The sequence below is a fragment of the Silurus meridionalis genome, chromosome 1 (assembly GCF_014805685.1).
Source record: "Silurus meridionalis isolate SWU-2019-XX chromosome 1, ASM1480568v1, whole genome shotgun sequence".
Taxonomy (NCBI): Eukaryota; Metazoa; Chordata; class Actinopteri; order Siluriformes; family Siluridae; genus Silurus; species Silurus meridionalis.
The window spans coordinates 6,186,963-6,212,032 of NC_060884.1; the positions used below are offsets into that span (position 1 = coordinate 6,186,963).

At 37.7% G+C, this 25,070-nt stretch overlaps 3 protein-coding genes across 5 annotated transcripts in view; 2 read left to right on the plus strand and 1 right to left on the minus strand.

The window, feature by feature from the left end:
• Nucleotides 1-2,707, plus strand: part of LOC124385583 (inactive rhomboid protein 2-like) — a 32,482-nt gene extending 29,775 nt beyond the window's left edge. For all 3 annotated transcript variants that reach the window (XM_046848745.1, XM_046848737.1, XM_046848753.1), the window contains one exon: nucleotides 1,833-2,707. In XM_046848745.1, coding sequence (XP_046704701.1) covers nucleotides 1,833-2,252 — 420 coding nt within the window. In that variant the 3' untranslated portion in view covers nucleotides 2,253-2,707. The remainder of the gene's footprint in view (nucleotides 1-1,832) is intronic.
• Nucleotides 2,708-8,015: 5,308 nt separating this feature from the next.
• On the minus strand, nucleotides 8,016-11,604 carry aanat1 (arylalkylamine N-acetyltransferase 1). The gene is made up of 3 exons (XM_046846440.1): nucleotides 11,202-11,604; nucleotides 10,324-10,478; nucleotides 8,016-9,317 (listed from the first exon to the last, which is right to left on the minus strand). The coding sequence occupies exons 1-3, from the start codon at nucleotides 11,347-11,349 to the stop codon at nucleotides 9,012-9,014; spliced, it is 609 nt and encodes a 202-aa protein (XP_046702396.1). The 5' UTR covers nucleotides 11,350-11,604; the 3' UTR covers nucleotides 8,016-9,011.
• A 2,542-nt stretch (nucleotides 11,605-14,146) lies between these two features.
• Nucleotides 14,147-23,733, plus strand: LOC124393499 (ADP/ATP translocase 3-like). The gene is made up of 4 exons (XM_046861390.1): nucleotides 14,147-14,400; nucleotides 17,019-17,505; nucleotides 18,177-18,317; nucleotides 20,663-23,733. Exons 1-4 carry the CDS (start codon nucleotides 14,290-14,292, stop codon nucleotides 20,818-20,820), a joined length of 897 nt encoding a protein of 298 aa, XP_046717346.1. The 5' UTR covers nucleotides 14,147-14,289; the 3' UTR covers nucleotides 20,821-23,733.
• The last annotated feature ends 1,337 nt before the right edge of the window (nucleotides 23,734-25,070 follow it).

The following is a 25,070-nucleotide window of genomic DNA, read 5'->3' on the forward strand; positions in this document are numbered from 1 at the left end:
CAACACTAATCACTACATCAGCAAAAACTCTTTATTTTAAACAGACAGAACAGGCATGAGATAATATTCCCATAATTCCTCACAAATGGTTTGAAGGTGTGCTTTAAAGGCTCTTTAAGCACGGCTTAAGTTTTACATTCGCTTTGGGGTTAAGGGCCTCTCTCAGGGGCCCAGGAGTGAATTCTTCCAATTTGCAATTATTTAGAGCATTGCACCCACCTGCATAGGATTTTTTTTCTGAGTGTGTGAGTGTGTGAGTGTGTGAGTGTGTGAGTGTGTGAGTACATATATATATATATATATATATATATATATATATATATATATATATTATATAATATGTATGTACACATATTTACACACACATTTATTATTATGATATATTTATGATATATTATTATTATGATGATGAGAGAAGTGGTAGCTCAGTGTTTCAAATGTTGGTACCCTGATCAAAAGGTTAGGAGTTCAAATCAAAGCATCACCAAGCTGCCGCTCTTGGGCCCTTGAGCAAGGCCCTTTAATCCTCTACTGCTCGGTTGTATAAATCAGATACCTGTAAGTCGCTCTAGATAGGAGCAAATGCTGTACATGTAAACTTAATGATTAGCCTGCTAACAAAGTAGAGATAAGAAAAGGAACGAAATAAAGTATGAAAAGAATAAACGCAGAACAGAGCGAAAGACAGAAAGGATCATTAAAAAGCGCATGTAGGCCGAGCACAATAGCGTCACTAATGACGCGTTCGATAGGGCGAGCAAATAGATTCCGTTCACGGCAGATGATTTTATCTCATTTGCATGATTGCCACATTTGCTGATAATTAATTTTCAGTTCCTTTTCAACCCTGCCATTTTGGCCGGTTCTATTTTATATAATTGTGGCCCTTTGTGTACATTATATATAAAAAAAAAAAAAAAAAAAAGCAAAAGGAAATTGGTCATTTGCTCAAACCCTGTTTACGAACAATAAAACAAAATTGCTTGGTTATTTGCGTCCTGTTTATCCAGACGTCAGAAGCGCACCTGTTTTTCGTGCAACCCTGTGTTTACGTTGTCTGATGTAATAAATAACAGACCACTTTTTTTGCCAATTAACATTAAAAACATTAGCTACGTAAGCATGATGTCAGGGTTAATGGCTTAAGCGTACGCATGCAGGATTCGGTTGCTAATGTTTGAGAAAAAAGGAGAGTGAAATCTAAAGGATGTGAGGAATGTTTTAAAGAAAGTTGTGATGGGTAGATTGAAGGAGGCGAGGGAGAACAGGAAGATTTGAAATAGGCGTGAAAGCGAAGGAAAAAGTGAAGGAATTGTGGGAGGAGAGAAATTTGGAGAGGTGAGAAAGAGGAAGTTGGAAAGAGGTGACGATAAAGAGAGAATGAAAGGCATTGAAGAAGGAGAGGAAATTGCTTCGAGGTCTGGGAAGAGAGGAGAATCCTAAAGAGAAGGATGCAAAAAGAAAATGGAAGGAGGGAAGGGAGAAGAACCACACTGAAATAGGTGAGGAAGCAAATGACAGAAGGGCAGAAGGTGAAGGAGGGAAAAAGGTAAAAGGGGTGAGGAAGCATATGAAGATTGAAAAGAAGGACAGAAAAACAGGAAGGACTAATGAAATAAAAGGAAGTTAAAAAGGAGATAAGGAACATGAGGATGACAAAACGAAGTGATTAAGAAAGAAAAAGCAGCATGGAAATGAAGGAGGAGAATTGAATATGGGAAAGAAGAAATAATGGAGGATATATTGCAGAGAAAATAACATGCAAAAGAAAGATTAAAAAAAAAAATAGCAGAAAATCATTTTGTTTCTCTGTTCATTCTTCTGTAACGCAGGTGGGTCCAGCAGGATCTCAGTTCGGTCTGCTAGCATGCCTGTTCGTTGAGCTCTTTCAAGGCTGGCAGATGTTAGAGAAGCCATGGAACGCCTTCCTCAAGCTGCTCGGCCTCGTCCTCTTCCTCTTCCTGTGTGGCCTGCTGCCGTGGATCGACAACATCGCCCACATCTTCGGCTTCCTCAGCGGTTTGCTGCTGTCCTTCGCCTTCCTACCGTACGTCACCTTTGGCACCTTCGACAAGTACCGCAAGCGTGTTCTCATCCTCCTGTCGCTGCTCGTGTACATCGGACTGTTCTCCTCACTCATCGTCTGGTTCTACATCTACCCCATCGACTGGAATTGGCTCGAGTATCTCACCTGCATCCCTTTCACCAGCAAGTTCTGTGAGCGCTATGATAACGACCCCATTGGCCACTAACAGGCTAGTCCTGTCTACGGCGCGCTACCGAGAATACAAACCCTGACCACTACGGCGTTAACCGTGCGGTGCGCTGGCGTACTCGTTGCCATGGTTGCCCAGCCAACGGTACTGCAAGGTGATGCATTTCTGGAAAGCGGACTTGCAGACGCTACAATGGTACTACTGCTAAAGTTTTGGTAATATCATTTAGGCTACAGTTGCGATCTACAGCTTTGTTTGTTTGTTTGTTTTTTTGGGGACTTCTACTGCAGGACTTCAATATTTATAGTCATGCACACATTTCTTATTGACACTACATCAGGGTATGTCTCACCTTGCCTTAAACTAGCATTTTATTGATTTGACATGCAGGTGCCATGGTTCCGGACTGTAAAACACTGTAGAGGATATGGAGTGCTGCCTTTTGTGTTTAGTAATACGCCAGCGTTATTAAACCTAAACTCTATCCACCATATGGTAAGGTGGGAATCTTTTTCCGATAAAAGATATTTGTGGTAATTTGTTGCTAACATAGTAAAAAAAAAAAATTATAATCATTCCAGTACCACAAAACTCTGTTGCTCCATTGTTGCAAGGTCGATATGGATAAGATGTGCGGTGTTGCAGTAATTTCTGCTGGTCAGGAGGGATTCAGCGCCTACCCCAGGAACCTTCAGTGTAAAGAGGAAGCACAGGAATATGTTCCGGGTGGGATTGCAGTCTGATCTTTACATATTAGAGCAATCTTTCTGTATCTGTTGTCATGGTGGGAGGAACCTTAAGAACCTGGAAGCAACTCGTGGCCATCTGGCGAACTCCACATAGGCACTAAGCTCAAGGTCCGAGTTTGAAACCTGGGGGTTTCAAACTGGAAGCAAGAAAGTATACTTTTTTGCTGCTTGCTACTTGGCAATCAAAATAGTACATAATTTGTATGTAGTAAACCTTTAAGACCTACTTTAAGGTACAAGAGTGGTCCTTAAGGTCCAGTCATGTACCTGAAACCTCACTACATTTATGTTACTATTGCAAAGGATGTGACAAAATGTATATAAGATGCACCCGTGAGGATGCAACCAGAGCGACCAGGGAAGGTGCTGTTTAGTAGGATTTTGGAATTGATCCAAACAGGGTCAAAATCACAACAAGGTCAGATTCCGCTAAAAGTTTTCCATGCATCTGAGCATGATGCAAGAATGAGAGATGGATGGCTTGTGAGATTGATATAAAAATCACTGGCCGAAGCGCAGATCTAAACAAGGGTGAGGGAAAATGTGCAGAACGGTTATTCTTCGCCGGGTTTCTTTCCGTTTGTAACACGGAGATGTTGTTTACATGTCATTCAGGGACTTAAAGCTTGTTTCCTGGCAGCCTGAAATTTCCACCAAGCTTTAGCTTAGGATCTAATTGTTGAATGATTGTAGAAAATAGATGGAATTATTGTAAACAGGAAATTACTTTTATGGTATTTTGGAATCGAATCCAAAAAGGATCAATGTGACTGCAAAGTTAACTCCCAAAATCACCATGTCTTTCTAAAGTATATTTAAGAGTATAACCCAGCAGCTTTGGGGTTAAAGGGACTCGTTAAGGGGCCCAGGAGGGGCAGCCTGGCTTTTGCTCTGCCATTATTCGGAGCATTTTCTGTTATGTAGGAGTGAATTGAAAACGTGCTGTGATTATGCACATATGTCTGGTGTAGGCAGAGAATATTAAAACCCTAGGGTGTTGCAGTTTAAGATTTCATATTTTTACACACGCAAATCAGCAGCTGTCCCTTTTACGCCGTCAAGTGAACAGGTTTACGTTGTTAAGTGAGGAAAAAGCCCATGCAGTACGTTTTCAGTGGTTAGAGATTAGGTTGGGAGTATCTGGAGTATCTCTCAAATACATCTGTAACTGTCCATGTTTAACTCTAAAGACACTGGGGGTTACTACAGTTGCTACTACAGCTACAGCAACTTTGCCTTTGTGTCACTTGGGACTAGGAATTGCACAGACCTTCCCACTGATCGAGATTATTGTGTATACTATATGGCCAAAGGTTTGCAAAGATCTGAGCAGCACGCTAGTGCTTGTTGTACGACTTTTTCCAGATTTAATCCCCGTGTTTGCTATTATAATAATTTTCCAATGGTGGCAATTGTGGGATTGAGATCTTGGCTCTCAACTCTACTACAACTCTTGGCAAACTTGTCTCCATGGATCTCGCTTAGATTTTTGTTGAAGAGAAATCTTATTAGCACAACGTACAATATGCATCCTGGATACTTGTGCGCTTCCAACTTTGTGGCAACGGTATGGGAAGCCATAATGGTCAAGTAGCCACAAACCTTTAATTATGTAGTATACTTCTTTTGATTCGGATCGCAATGTTGCCAAGTCTCAAAGACTTTTATAAAAGTTGCCTTTAGACAAAAAAGAAATGTAGAATGACTTGTAGCTAATGGGAACTTATTAGCATAATGGTATAATGAAGTGCCAACAGTGGTGTACAGATGTACCATAATAAAATGGCCATATTACAGGTTCCTCAGGTTTTTATATCATAGTTATGTTTGACAAAAAAGGCCATATATTTATGTCTTCACTGGATGACTTTTTATACAGGAAGGACCCCCCCCTTCATGACCGATTTATTAGCCGTCATTGTTTCAAACACTCAGTGAGTACAAGATGTCTGTTTACTCACAATAGTTCCCGAGCTTCTCGAAGTGGAGGCAGTTATAACTCCTTGAAATATTCCCTATGATAGTGTTTTGCCAGAATTTGCTTTGCATTGCTTTATAGTCAGGTTTATAATAAAAGTCGCATGCTCTAATTTGTCATCGTTTACACGTATGATCGCTTCATGTGTGTTTTTTTTTTAAAAAGGAGAAGTTTATTTAGTCTTCCGTGTTAACTTTTCTCACACGACTTCAGCACAGGGGACTTTGCCTTGAGGGAAACAAGAAGGGGAGGCAACTATTCGTAGCTGTTAAAACCGCAATCGCCAACAAGAACTTGTTTCACAGACGTTCCGTAATATTAAATGGGTAAAACTGACCCCTTGTTGATTTGAAATGAATGAAACATTGTTAGCATCAGCAAATTGCTACGGAATAAATTTGCTGAACATTGTAGGATGTGTTCAAGGAAAAGAATCTACCACCAACAGGGACGTACCACCGCATGATCATTGATTATTTTCCTAATACTACAACCAATTTAATTCTTAACGTGTTCATTATGCATTTTTATTGCCATTTCATTGAACGGTTCCTTTCTCATAATGAGGAATATTAATGATATCGTGTGCCGTTCTTAACTCTTAACGTAACTCCTTTAATTATAAAATTGAGTCACCGTAGGTTTTTACAAATATTAGCTGAGCGTTCGACTGTCCAGCATTCTCACTCATGTCTGGTGATGAGACGCTTCGGCCTTGGAATTATTGAGGCCTGGCTTATATAAAGAGAAGCCAACGACTGAAATAGATTGTCTGTTTGTGATGATCTCAAGACGACAGGCTTTGATTAGTCACGTTGAATCACCAGCGCAGTGCAGCAAAGCTGGTTTACAGAACTGACGACAGAAGACACGCTGCGAACGCCTCGTTGCTGTTTGGCCGTCACGCACAGCAATGTAGATGAGAACTCGATGTTCCAACCTGTGTCATACAGGTTACTGTTTGGAACGCGCCATATAATGGTACATCCTGTTTGGGGCAACACTTGATTTTCTGGGTGGACTCAAGAGTTTACATAACTGTTTTTCAAATAACTCGAATGTATTGTTTTATAAGTGTACTATATCACTTTTGTATATTTAAAAACAAAAAAATCAAACCGCCATTACAGTTCTGGTTTGAAATCAATTTTTTTTTTAATGAAATTGTACTGTGCCTTATTAAAAATCTAAATAAAAAAGGAGTGGAGGATCTTTACATTTATTTTAGAAATGAAATGTTATGTGGTGTGTTTATATGTACCAGACCAAAACTTGTGTACTTGATTAACTGATTCATGTATTTACTCTGTTATATTTATATAAACAATCGAGCATTACATTTTTGTAAACATTTAAATATGCCCCTATTTTTTGGATTTTACATACAACACCAATTTCAAGTTAGGGCACTGTGTAAACTTTACATTGTTAAATGTAAATAAAAGCAATGCAATGATTTGCAACTCTTATGAACCCATATTTTATCCACAGTGCAATATAGAAGACATAAAATGTTTAAACTGAGGAAATGTACCAATTTAAGAAAAAAAAAAAAAAGGTCTTTTAGAATCTGATGGCTGCAACACTTCTCAAAAAAAATTGGGACATGCTAACAATTAAAATTTATTAAAATGAAGCATTTGGAAAACCATTTTGCAACTAATTAGGTTAATTGACAACAGGTCAGTAAGATGATTGGGTCTAAATAGTGTTTCTTAGAGGGGCAGAGTGTCACCAAAGACTGTCTACAAATTGTGGAAAGATTTCGAATAATGTTTAACATGACATTCAACTGTTTTGCAATAGTATCATTTACAGTACATAATATCAAACGTTTCAAAGAATGTGACAGGCGAAAATCGATATTGGACGCCATGATCTTCGGGCCCTTAGACAGCAGTGCTTTTAAAGGCTCAACAACTTGAGAAATCATTGTCCGTGAACACAGTTTGCCAAGTCATCCAGAAATACAGGTTAAATCTCTATCATGCAAAGAAGAACGCATGTGTGAAAATGATCCAGAAACGCTGCCATACTCAACAAAAGCTCATTTTAAATTGTACTGATTCAAAGTGGAAAACTGTTCTGTGGTCAGACGAATACAAAATTCTTTTTGGAAACCATGCCATCCAGACTAAAGAGGAGTGGGACCATTTGCTTCTTATAAGCACTCGGTCGTATGGACTGCATTAGTGCCTGTGAAATAACGAGCCTTGCACATTCGGGAAGGCTCCATCAATGCCGAACTGTATAGGTTTTAGAGCGATTTAGAGAGATGTATTTTTCAGGGAAGGCCTTGCATGTTTGAGCAAGGCAATGCTAACTGCATACGGCATCTATTACAATAGCATGACTTCATAGTAGAAGAGTCCAGGTGCTGAACTGGCCTGCCTGCAGTCTAGACCTTTTAACATTTTAATACATTTGGTGCATCATAAAAAAAACAAAAAACACAACAAAGAACACCCAGAACATTCACGCAGTTACAATCCTGTATCAGACACATATGGGACAACATTCTTATCCCAAAAACCTTAGCAACTGGTCTCCTCAGTTCCCAGATGTATACGGACAGAAGACATGATGTTACACAATGGTAAACATTAGCCTGTTTTAAGTTTTTTTTTTATGTGTTGCAGCCATCAAATTTAAAATGACCTTATTTTTTACTTAAAATTACATATATTCTCAGTTTAAACATATGATTTTTTGTTTTATAGTGAATAGAATATGGCTTTAGTAGATTTGCAAATCATTGCATTCTGTCTCAATGTTTTTGGAATTGGGTTTGTATTTCACATTAATACAGTATTATATAGTATGTAGTATGTAATCTTGAGCTGGAAAAAATAGTTTTTTGGTAAGTGTTATGACATCACAAGTTTTAAGAGCCAATCACATTGCAGTAGGCAAATGAAGGCCATGAGGCACTTGATGTTAGTATGAGTATGTTAGTGTAGAATTGTGTACGTTTTTATTTGTATGTTCTCTATGTGCTTATGTTCAGTATGGGGGGTTATTGGTAACTTTGTGTTCTATTCTACAGTATGAAAAATAGTGCAGCAAAAATAGTGATTTTTTTTCTTTTCTTTATTATTTCTCTATTTACAAAACATGTACAAAATCATAGATGTCTTGATTCAAGACTCCACAGAGGCAAAGGTGGTGGATGTTTACCACAAAAGACAAATTACAGATTCCATGAATGAGGCTTTAGAAAGCTTACTTGGACCAAAGTGGGCTGAAATGCTCCCTAAGGCAGAACAAACTACATCTACTTGAGCTAAATATGACGGAGAACGACCAGTATTAACATATCCTGACTTAGCAATTTTTTGATTAACTTAGGAAGTGATATCTTTCTTAGATTTCCTCTTAGCTTTGAGGGTCTTAGCCAGTTCCTCAGGATCTAAAAATACCTGTCACCTAACAGGATTTGGATCCTGTCCATGTGTTGTCCTTAGTGAACTTGTGTTACTTGTTCTAGGTCTCTGATTAGTTACAAAGAGAGCACAGTAGCAGGGTGTCAAGTCAATGCTGCTTTAATACGTCGCCAGAAACAATCTTGAGAAACCACGAGACACTTAACAACACTCAAGGCTGAAATATCACTAAAGCTGAATGACCAAGGACAAATGACATCACAATAGTGATATGACGATAATTTGTGAATTTTTTTTGTTTTCCTCTTTACCACCGTTGCCTCCTTTCAGACAATGAACAGATTGTAAAAAAAAAATGATAGAAAAATAAATTAAAAGTGCTCACATGAAAAAAACCACACAACAATTTCAAGATTTAACAAAATATAACATTGACATTAAAATGCATCATGACCCCAGCTGCTATAAAGGTGAAAAATCTGGAGGATTTCTTTCTTTCTTTTCCTCCTTTCATTTTTTTTCTTTTTTTTACAAATGTGCACAAACATATAGCAACACCACTGACTTCACCTACACTTGAAAAAGCTGTGACAAAACATCCCCGCCAGAACAAGCCTTCCTCTCCACCCTGCTTTGGCATCCGGGATAATGGAATAAGTGATGCTGGCTAATACTGGTTAAAACCTTAGCATCCGCTGTTGCGGCGCATGAAGGCGTGGCCCCGCACGGCGTACTGCATCTCGGTGAAGGTCAGCGGCCCCACTGTGATCTCACATGGGCCCTGGACCTTGAAGCCGGACTTCTGGTAGAAGGGCACGAGGAAATCCTCGCACATGAGAACGGCACGGCGCACGTATGGCAGACAGCGCAGGTACTGCAAGTAGCGCCACATCAGGATGGACCCTCGGCCTTGCTGCCGAAAGGTACGATGCACCGCCAGAACGTGGATATGGACCGTGGTGCCCTGAGTTTTGTGAAGCGTCAAAGCTTCCTGTATGGAAACAAAAGGGGATTGAAGTGTTACTTCCTGAAATGGTCTCAAGATGAAGGCAGGACACTTGACCTTTGGGTGGTAAGTACAAGAAGTCAATTAACGGCTTGTCAAAAAAGCAGAAAACACAAAAGAACTGACACTGAAGACGTTTCCCAATGGAAATCCTTCCCCATGTCAATGATTAGCTTTGTTAAATAAAGCTTTTTATGCAAATGTCCCTGTGAAACCCTGAACCCCATTAAGGTTCCAGGGACATTTGCTCCAGGCTTGCAAAACCTTTCCTAATATCCCGATTACCTTTTGTGTTCACAGACAGTACCAAGTTTCTGAACTGCTGCAATTGCTATATGTGGAGAAAAGGTTTCCTGTAGAAATCCCTGCGAAGAAATCTAAAGATTGTCCTATTATGAAATGGTTTGCACACCTGGGACATTTTGTTTTTCTTCCCAGAGCAGTCTGGCCTAATTAATCATTATTCTGAAGTGTTTTGCTAAACTTTGTTTGTTATATGTTTATTCATTCCAAGTCATGTGTCTTCTGTACAAACATTTTATCTTTAACTTTTTATTCAGGCTACTATAAGGTATAAATCCGCTTATAAATCTTGCACACCTTTAAAAACACCGGTAATCTACTCTTAGACAGATTGAAAAAATGTCTGTATGTCTGTATGTGCGTTATAAACTCAACTCATCGGTTGCTGAAATGATGACCATGTCAACCCTGCAGGTTTGTATAATTTAGTGTCCCTTATTAGGGACAACAGAAGTTTGAATAAGTGCCTGCATAAACCAGGTAACTATATGTTCTAGTGTGCTTGTATCAGTTGTGCACTTGTAGTGACACTGTGGTCATATCTGCTATTTTTTTGCCGGTTTTTTTTTTGCTTACATCTTTACTTACATGTGTCCTTTCTCACCCACAGTGCTGGCTGTCAATTGTTTTATCATTCTGAAATGTTTGAATGTTTCTGCTCTTTGCTGTTGTGTCAGTGTGCACTCACTGCAGCGAGACGCTCCTGGTCCCACAACGAACCGATGATGAAGGCGACAAGCCTGCCTTCCACAAACCAGCCGAGAGACAGCTCGGGGCAGAGGGTGAGGAAGTGACGCACCTCATCCAGGTGAAGTGGACATTCGCCAGATACAGAGATGAATGCTGAGAAAAGCACATGGCTTAATTAGTGCCATGTACAACAGGTACTAATTCTTGGAACCCTGAATGTTCAATGTGTGTGTGTGTATATATATATATATATATATATATATATATATATATATATATATATATAGTATTGTATACAATTACAGTACATGAATGGTGGGCTTGTAAACTATACATGCATTATGAGTTGGTTGTGAAAATGCAAAATCCTTTCGAAAAATTTTTATTTGATTTAATTACAGTATACATCCGCTTGCATAACTCTTGCATCCTATACTGTATACATCATATACTGTAATAAAATTAAATAAAAGTATTTTTCGAAAGGATTTTGCATTGGCACAACCAACTCATAATGCATGTATAGTTTACAGTTTATATATATATTTTTTTTTACAATTTATAGTTAAGCCATTTATGTACTGTAATTGTACTTTAAAATATATAATAGGAAACACATTTGTTTGTACTTTAACCATTTAATGACAAGTGTATTTTAATTTAAATTCAGTTCTATTTCTAAGTGAAATGCATTTCTTCTCTTTTGCATGCTTGTATGTGTTGTTGAGTGTTTTCCCTTCCAAAATTACACAACAGCAACAAAAAAAAAGTGAAATAAGTGAATGAGATAAAGTTTAAGTATGGTTTCATGAATGACATTTATTTCTATAAAGCCAGCATGAAGAGATGTTGTGGAAAGTGTGGTGTGTGACTCACCCTCTTTCTCGATCTCGAACACACTGATCGCGTCCTCGGTGTTCAGGGAGCGGAACTCGCTGGCCGGTAGAGTGTGACGCCGCTGTCGCGAGATCGACACGGGCGCGTGCAGAGGTTTGAAGAACGGCAGCGCGCTCACCGTGGACATGCTTCCACTTCAAGTTTCCGGCAAACCTACTACTTCTAATGATTACTTTAAACAAGCGTGTGTACCCGACGTGTATATTTTTTTTGTGTTGTATCGAATAGTATCGTAAGGTATCGTGTTGCGTTCAACAGCACGAGCGCGTGATGCGTGCGCGTGCAGAAAGTGAGCTGCGGTGCGGCGCGTGAGGGCACATTTATAGCCTCAGCCCGCTTAAAGCGCCGTTTAGTCACCGATAATAGGCAGCTTACTGTCGCATTGTGCATTTTAATTCCCTGCATAATGTTTCAAGCTGCAATTAAAACGGAATAACCGAACAAGCAATGCTTTCTCTCTCTATCTCACTGATTGCATGCAGATAGCATTCATTACTAGAGTGCTAATTAGTGATATACTAACATGAACACATAAAATGTGATGGAAGGCCAAATTGCAAAAGGTTGGACACTTTTCTGACTCTTTTTTTTTTGCAGCTTTTTTACTGTTAAAACACATCCCCCAAAATATCATACAGATCATAATCCTCAAAGTGTTGGTTCATATCATACAAAGAAAACCATTGGTTACAATATCAACTATTTTCATTCAAATAGTATATCTACAAGTTGTAGACTGAACACATTAACATGGTAAAAGGATTCTTTTCAAAATCTTACCCAAAGTACTTATTAACATCTTATTTTTGTTTGTACTAAAATAAACCGTATTGTGTTAGACTTAGACTTGGATATACTTTATTGATCCTGTGAGGAAAATTATTGGTGTCGGACAATAATTTGATAATAATGACATTATAGCAATTAATTAATTCATATATGATTATATGAATTATATGGCCAATAATGAAATTATTTAGTGTTGGCCTAAACATAAGGCATAGGAAAAAAATCAGCACTAATGTTGGTTTTTAATATAACTGCAATTATGCAATAATCAAATAGACGAAAACCAATACAATGCAAGCAAAATTGTATCATTTAACTCTTGCAGTTGCATGATATATAGAATATAATATGGTCTATATGAATCTTTATAGGAACAGTATAGAAGCAAACAAATTCTGCGTAATCAGTATGCATATATGCGTACATAATTTAATGCACAATAAACAGTGCATAATTCAAAAAGTGTTATGATATTTTAGGTATCAGTATCAGTCACTTTTCTTTATTTCACTTGTTTTTAAGACCAATAAGAACATTTAATCTGAACTATTCTGTGAAAATGTGTTGTAATTATAACATTTTACATATCTGTACATGATTTAAACTGCTGGTATGGCTGATTTTTTTTTACAATAGTACATCTTGTGTTTTTTTCTTGACCTGATTTTGAGAATGAAGATCAGGAAGGTGCTTGGTGGATGATAAAGTCTATACAGACAAGGCAGAACTGGCAGAGTGATCTGCAAGTTCTTTTATTTTCAAGATTAGCGCTATTAAGTTTCTACATTTCTTTCTATGTGCTCATTGTGCTCATACTTATTGGATGCACTGTATATAGATGAGGCATAGCATTATGACAACTGGCAGGTAAATACCACTGATTGATTACCTCTCCATTATGGCACCTGATAGTGGGTGGGATATATAAGACAGCAATTGTTGTTTTGTTGCTTCTAACACCTCAAAGTTGACGTGTTAGAAGCAGGAAAAATTAGCAAGCATAGGGATTTGAGCGAGTTTGATGAGACGAGCACATTAATTTGTGTGGTTAAAACATATGGCACTTTCTGTACATTTTGGATTCATGTTTCTGTGTGATAGGTAATAGCTGATAGGGTCACACCCTTGGCTTCAAATCTTAAAAACATTGACAATATCTGGTATTTCCATGTTTTGTCAACCCCATATAAATGCATTTGTTGCTTTTTCTGCTTCAAACTATACACTGCATTTATGTTTTAAAAGAATGATCCAAAATTCACTCACCAATAGGTGGCGGTAAATCATCAATATTCGCCAATGTCTTCTTCAGTTACGTCACGGAAACATACAAATGAACAGGCTTAAAATGTAAACACAATAAAAGCTGCAAATTATAAAAACAAAAAAAAACGTTTGCTTGTTATTACAGAAAAAATGTGTTACAGGCTTTTTGGCCTAGAACATGTATGCTGAGCTTGAAGTTGGCTGTGTGCAGTATCACACAAAAGTGAGTCCACCCTTCACATCTCAGGAACCATTTTAGTATATCTTCTCAATGGACAAAACTATAGAAATGAAGCTTAGATATATTTTAGAGTAGTCAATGTGCAGCTTGTATAGCAGTGTAAATTTACTGTCCTCTGAAAAGAACTCAACATACAGCCAATGATGTCCAAATAGCTGGCAACAAAAGTGAATACACCCTAAGTGATAACAGCTGTACGTCATGTAACCATGCAAAGCCACACCATACAAATGTGTGTATCTTCTATTAGAGCAGTAAAAATTAGGGTCCCTAACCCTAACCCTCTCTGAGGATTTGAGAATTAGAATTGTTGCTCTACACAAAGATGGCTGAGGCTATAAGAAGATCAGTAACACCCTGAAACTAAGTTACAGTACAGTGACCAGAGCCATACAGATGTTTTCCAAGATGGGTTCCACTCAGAACAGACCTCGAAAGAGTTCTTCAAAGAAGCTGAAACTCTAGATTGTAGAGTACCAGTGTAGATTTGTTCATTGCAAGAGACTCAAAACACTTTTGTACGTCTCTCTGGACAAGGGCTTCTGCTAAATGCCGCAAATGTAAATGTACTGTATTAAGTGTACACTACAGGCAGTCTCTGCACTCGGGGCAACCAGAAGACACACACACACACAGTCTCGCTCTGGAAACGCTAATGGAGCACCATGGTGATTCTGGGGGAGGCGCCCAACCCAACATCACATGAGCGTTTGCAGGTGAGCAGCATGCTGCTGTGGGACACTGCTGCACTACAGCTGTACAGAGTGAACCATGAGCGTCTCCGCAGTCACCTTCGCCAAGGACTTCACGGCGGTTTGTATCGCGGCTGCTGTTTCAGAAACCGCCGTAGCTCCACTCGAGAGAGTCAAACTGCTCCTTCAGGTGAGTGAGCGAGCGACGTGGCAGAGCGCCACCCTGAACTCATAAACCCTAAACCAGTAGTCATGTGCCCTCGCGTGGGTGGTGTCTTCCTCCCCATACTGGGGGCTATAACATGATCGCCTGGATCAAAGGTGTTTGTTAGCATGAAGCATCCAAAGATGTTCTGCCAAGACCTGGAAGTAGCTCATGATTTCTGTGTTGTTCTGATTCTATAAAGCAGAGATGCCTAAACTGGGGTTATGTCGAATTTGTGAAGAAGAAATGAAAAAGGGGAAAATGCCATTGGGGAAAAACTTGAAGAATAAGAACCAGCTATCATTCTTTCATTAGAGGCCAATGAACATCTGTATTAGGCATTGAAATCAACTGTACAATAAATAGGATTGTGTCTCACTATGTGTCACTGAGAACCAGAAGCAGATTACAGAGCCATGTTTTCTATTTATTTATTAAATCTTAAATATTGTGTAATCAAGCTCGATTTTTGGCACTTCATAGGAAAAACTGGGCACCTCTGATATGGATAATGCATCTGAAATAAGTTTAACACAAGACTATGTTTCTAGATATACAATGATATACTAGAGGTTGATAAAATTGAGTGTATCTAGTATTCTGTATGTTCAGGTTACAGGTAAAGAAATCTATAGAGTATTTCATATCGGTTGCAAAAACCTCCCAAAAACAGCCATTTGGTAAGCAGGATTTAAAATCCCCCAAAGAAATCAGTTCCTATATTCACTGTAAGGTTATATCAACTGTAAACAGTCACGAACTTGCCTGCTTCACTGTTTCACTCTCTTTTTGAAGGTAATACTACAGGAAGGCAGAAAGTCATCTATCCTATCATATGGTGGAAAATGTACTGAACATCACAAACAGCTGAGGAACAACCTATTTTTTTAATCCATTCATTATTAGACTTAAAATCCCAGTGAATGAGTTGTTACAATGCAAACAATGTTATATTAGAACACATTAATATAAATCTGTGATTTGTACGATTATATTATTATATTCCTGTCAGAGCTGCTGTTTCAGACACTCATTTATTCACATGAGAGAATTCAACAACAACAACAACAAAAAATTCAATATACAGACAATTCACATAATAATCCCCTTTAACCAGTTATCTTTAGTCTGGTTCTGGATCGCTTACTGGGCAATGTAAAGAACATAATGTTTATCCTTTTCAAGCACCTTTTCCATAGTCAGATCTTCATATACAGACATTTCTACCAGTCATATTTTGGAAATGAAGATCAGTTACCTACTTTTTACCTAACTTTTGATACCAAGATATCCAAGAGGCATATTGTTTATAGGTTACAGTGCTAATATGTATGTCAATGAATTTATATGTATATGAGTAAGTGCGAGGAAATTAAACTTTGCTGACATGCTGACTGTACGTGTTTACATATAAACACTGTGGCTTAGCAGATAACCTTTCATAAAGAAGCCTATAACCTAGTTCAAGCCAAAGTTTTGTTCCTCCTTATGGCAAACTTTTGCACAAACATTGCAACTCTAAAATATCCATAAATGAATTGCCAAATATTATACAACTGAACTGTTTGAAAACTAAATGTATTTTTGTTTTAATTATGATAATTGCTTCAGCGTGTAACATGATGCTAACTAAAAAGCTGCACATGCCCAGAACCTATTCAGTTCTAGGATAATGTATAGTTTAGATATCCTATCTAACCTACCCTGTATCAGTGACAGGAATAAATGTTTTATTCAGTTTGTAAAGTTGTTTACACTTCCTAACTTAGTCACCGTTCATACCAGCAGGTTACTAGATCAGTTTACTGTGTCTCATCAAATACCAGAATTGTAACAGGAAGGCTAGTGTGATATACACATTCACATGTGCAACACAAGGCTCATATGCACCTGCACAACCAGTCTGGTGAATTACATTGTGATTGTAGACCTTTTATAATAACAAACTTTTTTATAATAGGCAACTTTTAGTGGCCTTCCAAAGCACCATCTGCAGTAATAATGTGTATCTTTAGGCTGTGTATATGAGGCCATCCACACTAGCAGAATGTGGTTTCCAAGTGATGAGGGCTGGTTACAAACTTGCCTTTCTTCATGATAATTATGACAGAAATTTGCTTATAGAAAAAGGCAATATGTCTGACTTTGTAGATATACTGTATACGGGATAAAAATGTTTGTACATTAGATTGGATAGTTGGATAATAAATCTGATCTGGAATCAGTCCATGGATTTGGACCTTCAACTCAGTTTGCATGTGAAAATGTTATTTCTGCCAATGTAGCCAATATACTTATTTTGAAATCAGCTATCAAAAAACAAGTGATCATGTAAAAATGTTTAGAATCATTTAAACTTTTTTTTTTATCTTTTATTTTTATTTTAGATCATTCATTTATTCATCATTAATCAATTTTAGCTGCTAGTATATTTGAAGACTATTATAGAAACACTGCACTTGAGACTGGAATATATCGTTGATGGGACTCCAGTTATCCTTCACTTTTTTTTTTAATTCTTCCATCATTTTCTGCTACTGAAAGCACAGATGTTTAAAAGATGTCGAAAGATCTAACTTCAGAATTCTGAAATCTACCCATAGGTACAACATGCCAGCAAGCACATCGTTACAGAGAAGCGCTACAAGGGCTTCATGGACTGCATTATTCGCATCCCCAGAGAGCAAGGCGTCCTCTCGTACTGGCGAGGCAACCTGGCCAACGTGATCCGATACATTCCCACACAGGCTCTGAACTTCACTTTTAAGGATAGGTACAAAAAGTTATTCCTGGATGGAGTGGACCAGAGCACGCAGTTTTGGCGGTACTTTGCTGGTAACCTGGCATCAGGGGGTGCTGCTGGGGCCACATCTCTTTGTGTTGTCTACCCACTAGACTTTGCTCGCACTCGTCTGGCAGCAGACATCGGAAAGGCGAAAGCGGAGAGGGAATTCACCGGTCTGAGGGACTGTTTTGGGAAAATACTCAAAGCTGATGGACTAGGAGGCCTTTACAGTGGTTTTAGTGTGTCTGTGCAGGGCATCATTATCTACAGGGCCGCTTACTTTGGCATCTACGACACTGTCAAGAGTGAGAGCACTTTTTTACCGTTTGGATTGTTAAAGCCTGTGTGCCTTATTCACATTTGGTGACTAAAGTTCAAAAGTTTTATGATATATTTACATGGGGAAAATTACCAAGTTACCAAAGTTACCAAATTACAAGCAAGTCTGGTTTCAGGGCCCTCATTCAGATTGTACAAATTACCTGTGTGTGGTTCATGTTCTCGAGGTTGCCAGGTTGAGTATATGCATCTAGCTTTTCCAACGTTCCACTTTTACTGGCAAGCACTTTAAAATTGATAAGGGGTCAGAGATCGAACATAGGGACATACATTGGAAATAGCATTTCCTCTCTCTACTTTCAAATCGATTGTAAAATAGAAACAATTTAAAAATGAAAAAATGTCTAAAGGTTTGTGGCCAACTGCTCATTAAACCCATACGTGGTAAGCATTGAAATGAATATTTATTATGAGTCTAGTATACCGAACATATAATACTGCATTAAAATTTTTATTTGTAATCATTAGTTACTGAATTTTGTATCATCTTAACTGAACAGTGTAGCTTCCACCCTCATTATTCATCATATTATAAAATAGCACATGACCCTTGATATACAAAATAATTTATTTATTTAATGAATAGTGTCTCAATAGTTAGTTTTGCTCGTATAAAATGTATCCATCCATTGTACAGGTACGTTTCCAGATCCTGAGAATATCCACTTTGCCATGACCTGGATGATCGCACAGAGCGTAACTACACTTGCCGGATTCATCTCTTACCCATTTGATACAGTGCGTCGTCGCATGATGATGCAGTCAGGACTTAACGGGGGTAAGTCAGCTAGTAGTAGTCAGTATTTGGTTACATTACATTTACATTTACATTTCACTTACAGTCTCTAGCAATGAAAAATCTACACTGGTAAGCTAAATTACAAACTTAATATAAATCAGACTACAACTCTTGATTTTTACATAGCAAAATTGAAAAGGGCTATTTTAAGCCGTTGCTTGAAGATAGCTGAGGACACCGCTGTTCGGACATCTAGGGGAAGTTCATTCCACCACCTCGGTGTCAACACAGAGGAAAAACATTGACTACTTCACCTTTAAACTGAGAGAAGGTGGTACCAGTGAAACAGTGCTGGAGGATCTCAGACAGCATGGTGCAGTGTGAGGTGTGATGAGGTCTCTGAAGTAATATGGTGCTGATCAATTTTTGGCCTTGAAGGCAAGCATCAGTGTTTAGAATCTGATACATGCAGTTACTGGAAGCTAGTGGAGGGAGCGCAGCAGTGGGGTGGTGTGAGAGAGCATGGGCAGCTTGAACACAAGCTTCGTCTTGGATCATTTGCAGTGGACGAATAGCGTTCAGAGGAAGACCTAGCAGCAGAGAGTTGCAGTAGTCCAGTCTCGAAATAACAAGAGACTGAACAAGCACCTGGGCAGCCTGTGTGGACAGAAATGGTCGAATCCTTCGGATGTTGTTAAGAACGAGCCACATTAGCAACATGTGAGGAGAAGGGCAGTTGATTATTTATAGTTACCCCAAGGTTGCAAGCAGTACTGGACAAAAGTATTGGGACACCTGACCTTTTCTGCCATTATGTGGTTCTTCTCCAAAGCTGGAAGCACACGATCTTTGGATGCAGTATAATAAAATTATGCATTCACTTTAACTTGAAAACCAAAACCAGCTCCATGAAGATATGGTTTACATTGTTTGGAGGGGAAGATCTCGAGTGGCCTGATGAAGAGCTCTGATCTCAACCCTACTGAACACCTTTGGAAAGATTTGGAACACTGACTGAACCTCAGGCCTCCTCACCTACATCAGTACCTGACACCCTTGTGGTTCACAAGCGCATTACAAAATCTAATGAAACATCTTTCCAAAAAGTAGAGGGAATTATAGGGACCATACCATATATGACCAGGTGTCTGCAAACTTTTGGCAATATAGCCAGGTCAAGTCAAGTTTATTTCTATAGCGCTTTTCACAACAGATATTGTCTCAACGCAGCTTTACAGAATTTTAAGAGTAAAGGTGAATGGTGTGCATTTATCCCTGATGAGCAGCCATGGTGACTGTGGCAAGTAAAAACTCCCTTAGATGTTATGAGGAAGAAGCCTTGAAAGGAACCAGACTCAAAAGGGGAACCCATCCTCATTTGGGTGACATCAAGAGTGTGATCATAAATCTTTAAACAATACAGACAATACTTCAAACAATACAGAACACTGAAGAGTGAGAACCAACATACGCACTGGAATGTAAGATTGTGACTAATGTCCTTTCTACAGTCTTTTACAGTCATTTGTGTTTATAAAACTAGGAGCTACTGAGCAACTCATAAAATAGCTCAACATTTGCAATTATCATAGATCCGACACCAGCTTCTCAATGCCAGAGCCTTAAAACACTCAAGGAGATCCAGTGTCTAAACTCCACATGAAGTGGGATCCAATTGGCACTGGTACGTCTCTGGATGGTTCGGGATGTTTGCGGGGTCGGCATCTACTTCTTTAAAGGTCCACAATCTTCATAAGGTGGGACGTGACTGGGGCTGGAGCAACCTCAGGATGCCAATATAGCATGTGTATATACAATATCTCACAAAAGTGAGTACACCCCTCACATTTTAGCAACCATTTTAGTAATTCTTCTAAAGGAGCAATACTATAGAACTGAAACCTGATATATTTAGAGTAGTCAATGTGCAGCTTGTACAGCAGTACAAATTTACTGTTCTCTGAAAACAACTCAACATACAGCCATTACTGTCAACTGACAACAAAGGTGAGTACACAGTAAGAGATAACAGCTGTATGTCATTTAGCTATGCAAAGCCACATGTCCTATTCATTATGTTTGTGTTTTTGTCTGCTTGACAGGGCCATACATATTTGGGTATCTTGTATTAAAGCAGTTAAAATTTGGTGCTTTAAGTAAAATTCTCTCATACTGACCACTGGATGTTCAACACTGGATGCCATGTTGAACATCCAGTGGTCGGTATGAGAGAATTGTACTCAAAGCACCATATTTCTTACTAGTTCATTGTGAATGACATTTGTTTTCTTCAGTATGGAAATAACTACACAATTAGAGCTGTTTTAAGTTGATCACTGTGTTTTATATTGGTGTGCAGACATGTTGCTTTTTTGTTATTGCAGCTGACGTCATTTACACGGGTACAGTGCACTGCTGGAAGAAGATTGCTCGAGATGAAGGGGTCCACGCTTTCTATAAGGGAACTTGGTCAAATATTCTCAGAAGCATGGGAGGTGCCTTGGTGTTAGTGTTTTATGATGAGATAAGGAAAATCATATGAACATCCACCTGCTGACATCAGCAGGAAGGAAAAAGTGCTGTGAAGTAAAAGCCAAAGTCAACTTAATCATAAACCACTTTGAAATGAAGTAGCGAGCTTTTCTGTGCTACCTCATGTACAGAAAGGGGCTTCATTGTGTGTGTGTGTGTGTGTGTGTGTGTGTGTGTGTGTGTGTGTGTTTTAGTATAGCAAAACTCTAAGAATGCTGTCTTATTGCGATCATAAATGTCTGTACTCCAATTTAATTTGACAGTTTTTCAAGTAAAACCCACAGTGGTCACTGAAATAATTTAAAACTGATAAAAGTTATAAAACTGTGACTAAAAATTAAAATCAGACATTGCTTTTGAATTGTGGTTCAACAGAAGCATTTCAAAAAACAAACTAATAAAACTGGCCTGGACAAAATTGGTGGTACTCGTAATTTAATATTTTCTCTGCAATCAAGCAATAATCTCTGCTATCAAGCAATTTCTGTAACTCCCAATGAGGATGAGGCACCTGTCCACAGGTATTTTGGCCCAATCCTCGTGAGCAAACTGTTACAGCTGTCTCAGGTCCGAAGGGTGCCTTCATGTTTCAGCTCCTTCCACAGATGTTTAATAGGATTTAGATCGAAGCTCATAGATGGCGGCTTTAGAATAGTCCAATGTTTTGTTTGTAGCCATTCTTGGGTGTTTTAACTCTTTGTCATTGGGTCATTATACTGTTGGAGGACCCATGACTGAGTCCTGAGACTGAGACCAAGCTTTTTGACACCGGGCAACACATTTTACTCCAAAATGCCTTGCTGTTTTGAGATTTTATTGTACCCCACACAGATTCAAGACTTTGTGCCAGATCCAGCAAAGCAGCCCCAGCATGTAACTGAGCCTCCTCCATGTTTCTAAGTAGGTAAAGTGTTATTTTCTTTGTATGCATCATTTTTGCATCTGTGAGCACAGAGGTGATGTGACTTGCTGAAAAGCTCCAGTTTTGTCTCATCTGTCCAAAGGATGTTCTCCCAGAAGCTTTGTCGCTTGTCAATTTGTATTTTTGCAAATTCCAATCTCGCTTTTTTAAAGATTTGCTTTGACTCCTCCAATAAGTCCACTTTGGATCAAACAGCAATGAAGGGTGCAATCTGACCCTGATGTACCTTGATCTCGGAGTTCACCTCTAATCTCTTTGGAAGTTGTTCTGGGCTCTTACCACTCATATTCTCCATCTCTTCAATTTGTCATCAATTTTCCTCTTTGCAGCCACTCGGCTACAGCCCTGTGGACCTTAAACTTCAGAAGATTATTATTCGAAACATCAATCTGCTTGTAGATATTCTTGAAGTCTTTACCTTTAAGATGCTTGTCTAGAGTTTTTTTTTTAATCTCCAGAGACAACTCTCTCCTTAGCTTTCTGTGGTCCATGTTCAGTGTGGTGCACATCATGATACCAGACAGCACAGTGACTACTTTTCACCCTTTAAATACAGTAGGCAGACTGACTGATTACAAGTTTGCAGGCACCTTTGACGCTAATTACAGGGCACACTTTATTTTCACAATTATTTTTAATCTTTTCTAAGGGTACCATCATTTTTGTCCAGGCCAGTTTCATTAGTTCATTTTTTTAAATGCTTCTGTTGAACCACAATTTAAAAACAAAGTCTGGTTTTCATTACTTACTGTGATTTTGAGTAAATGTTTATTAATTAATCCTTTTGTCAGTTTTAAGTTATTTTAGTGACCACTGTGGGTTTTTCTTTCTTTAATGAACAATTTTGTCCACGTCTGAACCTTAAATGTAGCTGATGAGGAAAGGAAAATTAGTTTTAGGCAAAGTCCATGATTCTAGGCTCAAATGCTTTTTGCATCTTTTTTGTTAATCTAGTAAATTAATATCTCGTATACCATATATGGCTTCAAATAACAATTCTAAATGACTTCCTTTGAAATGTAGTATTAAAATGTGACAAGAAAAATGCTACCAGTTACCCCAAACATGAATATCACAGAATATTGAACTAGTAAACAAATATTCTTCCATTATTTGTTAGCTAAACTATCCTCATAGCATCCAGCTGTAACTAAAACGGACGCAAACACACAGGAACGGCTGGATAGTTTGCTAATTAATTCCAATTTACACTATAATTGACTCATAGAATTTATTTCAATGTCGTTAAAATTAGCTATGATTGCTGTAGATAATTAATACTGTATGCCTTATAACTAAAATCCTTTTTATTACTGTATACAGTGGTACTAGCTAAGCTCGGTTTGCTAGGTCTCATGCACAAAGGAAAAAAGATGTTTGTTAAAAAGATTGGATAGTCTACTGTTTTTAAATGGCTTTTCATGAAATGTACTGTGAAATGTAAGCTCAGGTTATGTAGCTAGTCTATGTAATTGTGATGTATTTTAACCAGCTAGCATAGCATGAGTAATAATTTAAACCTGGATTCCACTCTCAATCCAGTACTAAACTAGCTGATTGAGAGCCAGATGACAGAACAAAATGAATACTTCTACAAGTTCAGTTCAATTCATTTTTATTTGTATAGTGCTTTTAACAATGGACATTGTCTCAAAGCAGCTTTCCACAGACAATGCGGTAATATAAGGAACAATCGTGTTCATTTTTTCATTGTAAATATGTGTTTACAATTATTACTTCCTTCCAAAAAACCTTGAGAGGAAACAGACTTAAAAGGGAACCTATCCTCGTCTGGGTGGCACCGAATGTCTATTTATTACAGCTAAATGATGTTTAGGGGTGCAGTAATGGTGATCAAATGAAATCTGTAGTCCTGATTCATTTGAACAAGTGTTCCCTTTTTAATTTGGATAGTAAATACAGCTTTGATGACAGTTTCCAGTTTGTGTGCATGTTCGGTTTTTGAGTAAGTGATAAGAAATTAAATTATTGATGAACAAATGTGGTCTGTCTTGTTTTACTGCTGGCAGGGTGTCTGTAAGGTGTCTGATTACTTGAGTTGCAACATTACACCCAGTGTCTCTTATTGTGGGCAATGACATATGAGACATATTGTCTTTGACTGATCTCAGGTATAATTTAATATCAAGCTTATTTGTCAAAATAATAATAATAATATGTGGGGGTCCTAAGAAGTGATTTAATATTTGATGTAAAACAATTCACAAAATTATATGCAGCTCTAGTATAAAACAAATAAAAAATATAAACAACAAAAAAAACAACAACTAGCAATTTAAAAAAAAAACGTTTTTAATTTGAATACTGTACTGGTTTAAATAAAACACATGCAATCTAAGTTGCCAGATTGGTAATTTACTTCTCTCTTTCTATGGGTGCTTGTAATCACATTGTTAGCTCAATAATTTTAAGCTGATGGATACAATAATGATGATGATGCTTATAATAATAATAATGATGTTAAAATATGGGAAGTTAGTCAACTCTTTGAATTATTATTATTATAAAATATAATTTATACACATAGCAGTTTCTTTTTATAAGCTACAGGTGTGATTAGTTTTTTCGCTTCCTTGACTCCACTTGATATTTGTAACAAAATATATTGTGGGATGATACCAGGGTAATATATAATATGGTCAGTTTAGTTTATTCTGTTTTCAAATCATGTAAAAAAATATTACATATGCCATGAATAATTCACCCATACAGCTGCAGTATAATATTTCAATTTTTATTTAATGTTATTGTTTATATATATATATATATATATATATATATATATATATATATATATATATATATATATATATATATATATAATGTGTGTGTGTTTAGTATAAGAGAGAATAAATTGACTGCCCTATTTATAAACAACCTAATACGTACATCCATTAAAAAATTTACTTAGAGATGGGTAAATATACATAACCTGGCAACCTGAGTTCAAACCGGACAAGCCGCCATTTCGTTTGCCTTGATATAGCGTTACTGCACCCTAGCGGCCGTGGTGTATCTTTACCCAGCACATTTTCTCAGGAACGTGTATTGAATGTAAGTATATATTTCTATATGTAATTTTTCAAAGAACGTTTAATTGTATAATTTTGTGTGTATATATATATATATTAGTCGTTGTATCGTTTATGTATTGCGTCGACTTGAAACGTTAAGATAACTGAACGCAACTATATTTAGAATTCTATATTTTGTATGTATTATATCGCAAAATTACCAATCAACACCCACAAGTCACATATTTCACAAGTAATATATATATATATATATATACATATATATAAAATGTTATAAAAATA